Source organism: Limulus polyphemus, unplaced genomic scaffold (genome assembly GCF_000517525.1).
Source record: "Limulus polyphemus unplaced genomic scaffold, Limulus_polyphemus-2.1.2 Scaffold9018, whole genome shotgun sequence".
Classification (NCBI taxonomy): domain Eukaryota; kingdom Metazoa; phylum Arthropoda; class Merostomata; order Xiphosura; family Limulidae; genus Limulus; species Limulus polyphemus.
In genome coordinates, this window is record NW_013674628.1 from 17,431 (window position 1) to 21,574 (window position 4,144).

General features: G+C 30.7%; 1 protein-coding gene across 1 annotated transcript in view; it reads left to right on the forward strand.

Moving 5' to 3' along the window:
- Positions 1-4,144, forward strand: part of LOC106475701 (MICOS complex subunit MIC60-1-like) — a gene marked incomplete at its 3' end in the record, with an annotated part of 22,814 nt that overhangs the window by 15,016 nt on the left and 3,654 nt on the right. The window contains exons 7-8 of the mRNA XM_022379754.1: positions 298-395; positions 2,139-2,274. Coding sequence (XP_022235462.1) covers positions 298-395; positions 2,139-2,274 — 234 coding nt within the window. The remainder of the gene's footprint in view (positions 1-297; positions 396-2,138; positions 2,275-4,144) is intronic.

Below are 4,144 nucleotides of genomic sequence, written 5' to 3' on the forward strand. Positions count from 1 at the left end.
AAAATTGTATAAAATATTTTGTTCTCAAACATATCTAATAAAGTTGTGTTATATATTTACTTTCAAAATCATTATCTAATAAAATTGTATAAAATATTTTGTTCTCAAACATATCTAATAAAGTTGTGTTATATATTTACTTTCCAAATCATTATTTAATAAAGTTGTGTTATATATATTTATTCATGAAATAGAGTGTAATAGAGTTATGCAGTATATCTTTGAATGGTTATAACAAAATATATGAAAAGCAAGAAGCTGGCTAGATAATATATTACAGCTCATCAAATGTTTTAGGATGCTGAAGACAAGAGTATGTGGGTTGAAATTAATGCCACTAGTGAAGCAAGAGATAAAGCATTAAATAATGCCTCCACCACTGCAGCTGATGTCAAGTAAGTAAGAAAGAAATTAAAAGGAGTTTCTGCACTAAGACACATGATTTTAGTGTTTAATATTTGTACACCACATGAAATGGAGCGATTACTAAGTTAAATGCTATACAATGGGTGGCAACTGTCTTGAGAAACAGCTTCTTTAAATAAACTTTCTTTTACCATCTATTGTATAACTTTCAGTTATTGTTGTTACCACCTATTGCATAACTTTCAGTTATTGTTGTTACCATCTATTGCATAACTTTCAGTTATTATTGTTACCATCTATTGTATACCTTTCAATTATTATTGTTACCATCTATTGTGTAACTTTCAATTATTGTTGTTACCATCTATTGTATAACTTTCAGTTATTGTTGTTACCACCCATTGTATAACTTTCAGTTATTGTTGTTACCACCCATTGTATAACTTTCAGTTATTGTTGTTACCACCCATTGTATAACTTTCAGTTATTGTTGTTACCATCTATTGTATGCCTTTCAATTATTATTGTTACCATCTATTGTGTAACTTTCAATTATTGTTGTTACCACCTATTGCGTAACTTTCAGTTATTATTGTTACCATCTATTGTGTAACTTTCAATTATTGTTGTTACCACCCATTGTATAACTTTCAGTTATTGTTGTTACCATCTATTGTATGCCTTTCAATTATTATTGTTACCATCTATTGTATAACTTTCAGTTATTGTTGTTACCATCTATTGTATGCCTTTCAATTATTATTGTTACCATCTATTGTGTAACTTTCAATTATTGTTGTTACCATCTATTGTATAACTTTCAGTTATTGTTGTTACCATCTATTGTATACCTTTCAATTATTATTGTTACCATCTATTGGGTAACTTTCATTTATTGTTGTTACCATCTATTGTATAACTTTCAGTTATTATTGTTACCATCTATTGTGTAACTTTCAGTTATTATTGTTACCACCCATTGTATAACTTTCAGTTATTGTTGTTACCACCCATTGTATAACTTTTAATTAAAATAGAATGGTTATTGTCTGAACATGAAATAAGATAGAGTGATTAATTTTATTTTTCTTTAAAGTATTGCTGGGCTTCCCATTTGGTTTGTTTTTTTATGTTACCTATCTTTATATGTACAGGAACTATTTGATACAGTTGTAATATAATTCTTTGAAAAGATTAGTTGCTACATAGGATTATAAATGTCCAAGTGAAAACAAATAACTTTAAAAAAATACTGAAATAAAAATGTATCATAAGTGGTGTTATGAGTTTTGTTTATCAAATAATTGTAACATTCAAAGCTCAAAGTTGGAGAATTGGCATTGTATTAAGTATTTCTACTCTACCTAATCATGAGATGATAAAGTATCTGTAGTTAAGTACTTGTCCAGATAAACTTAAAACCATTTCAACATTATGTCTTAAAGGGGAAATTTTGTGAAAATTTTTTGACCAAAATGTAGTGAAGTGTTCTTTAGAGTTTAGGTGTTATTTGATTAAGTAATGTCGATCACTTTATCTTCATGCTTTGTTAGTAATGGAAATGGGATATCTGTTCTAGGGCTATGAAGTAAAGGTAAGAAAGGAAATTAATATTTGCTCTTAAAAGATGGTGTATAGAAGATTTTAAATTGTAATTAATTCTTGTTCTTTTTACATTACTCAATGTTACTAAATCTTTATATAATATTAACTGGTTTAGCTGCATTTGCTATTGGAATCATAATATGTTAAACTAATTTTTCTTGTTTTAGAGTTAATATTGAAGAACTTAAAGCTGCAGTGGCAGATGGACAAGCAAATAAGTTGACAGCACAGAATCCATCACTCCTTCCAGCTGAAGAGGCAATAAGTAGAATTCTTTATCAGATTCAGACTGCAGAAACTGAGGTAAAGAATCAGGATTTGTGGTAATGTGGTATATCCAGGTGAAACTGGATTAACTGTAAAGCTATGTCAGATAGGTTTGCTTGATAACAAGAGATTATAGATTAATATTAAATGTCTTACTTCCTGAGTTGATTTAAAATTAAGTAATGAGACCAGACACAAAATAAAATTCAAAATTTACAATCTTTGTTAAATTCGAAACACAAACACAGTGTGTGTGCACCTGCTTTAGAATATGATGGACTATTGCTTTTACTGGATATTCTCAGTCGTACACTTCAAGATCCTCTTATGGACTAGACTGACTAAAGGCATTTAACCAGAGTGACTTTACTATCTATGTCACTAGTAATTCTCACTACAACATAGGTAGGGCTCTAACCTTTAGGTATACATGAACAACTGTTGAAGGACATTGCTGTCAACATCCTAACACAACGTGTGGTATTTAGCGATACCTCCCTGGATGACAACATGTGGTACCTGTACATATACCAAACAAAGAATAAATACAAAATAAATACTATAATATTATAAGAAGATAGAGTTGCATTGCATATTCAAATACTTCACTAATGATTTGAGGTTAGGATGAGTGCTTAGCTATACAATGTCCCCCTCCCCTCTTCCCGTCTTTACATTGTGTCCAAAGTCTGCTATCTGTGTACAGATGGTGAGTTTTAAGTGCCCTGTGGAAGATGTCTGTGAAATGTCTGGGGTGTATTCCCATCTGTAACTGTATCTTAGAGAGGAACTTTCTTGTTGACTTGCATGCTTTGTCTTGATGGAGCTATATCTTACTGTCATGTAGTCTTTACAAAGAGTGTATTTCGTCATAATGTAGTGGTGACTACATCTTAGTCTGATCAGTATGAAGAAGAGCTTGAGTCTGGATGTTTAACCTTAAATATCATTATAGTATTAACCTATAAAGACATTAAATCTTTTGGAAAAACTTTCACAACATACTATGTACCATTTTTGATAATAAATCACATTAACTTTTGCAAACACATAAGTTGACGTATGCTTCATTCAATTTGGCAACAAATGTCCATTTGTTCCTTTTCAAATAGTGTTTATACAGGTTTGAATAATTAGTTCCATTCAACTATGTGCTTTGGGAGAAGCTTGTGAACATGACTTTTGTGTTGTTTTTGTACACCTCAATGAATTGTGTTATTTACAGTTCCAAGAGAATCTCCTAGTTTAGTCCTGTGTTAATTGTGTTATTTACAGTTCCAAGAGAATATCCTAGTTTAGTCCTATGTTAATTGTGTTATTTACAGTTCAGAGAGAATCTCGTAGTTTAGTCCTGTGTTAATTGTGTTATTTACAGTTCCAAGAGAATCTCCTAGTTTAGTCCTGTGTTATTTACAGTTCAGAGAGAATCTCCTAATTTAGTCCTGTGTTAATTGTGTTATTTACAGTTCCAAGAGAATCTCCTAGTTTAGTCCTGTGTTAATTGTGTTATTTACAGTTCCAAGAGAATTTCCTAGTTTAGTCCTATGTTGATTGTGTTATTTACAGTTCAGAGAGAATCTCCTAGTTTAGTCCTGTGTTAATTGTGTTATTTACAGTTCCAAGAGAATCTCCTAGTTTAGTCCTGTGTTAATTGTGTTATTTACAGTTCCAAGAGAATCTCCTAGTTTAGTCCTATGTTAATTGTGTTATTTACAGTTCAGAGAGAATCTCCTAGTTTAGTCCTGTGTTAATTGTGTTATTTACAGTTCCAAGAGAATCTCCTAGTTTAGTCCTGTGTTAATTGTGTTATTTACAGTTCTGAGAGAATCTCCTAGTTTATTCCTGTGTTAATTGTGTTATTTACAGTTCCAAGAGAATTTCCTAGTTTAGTCCTGTGTTAATTGTG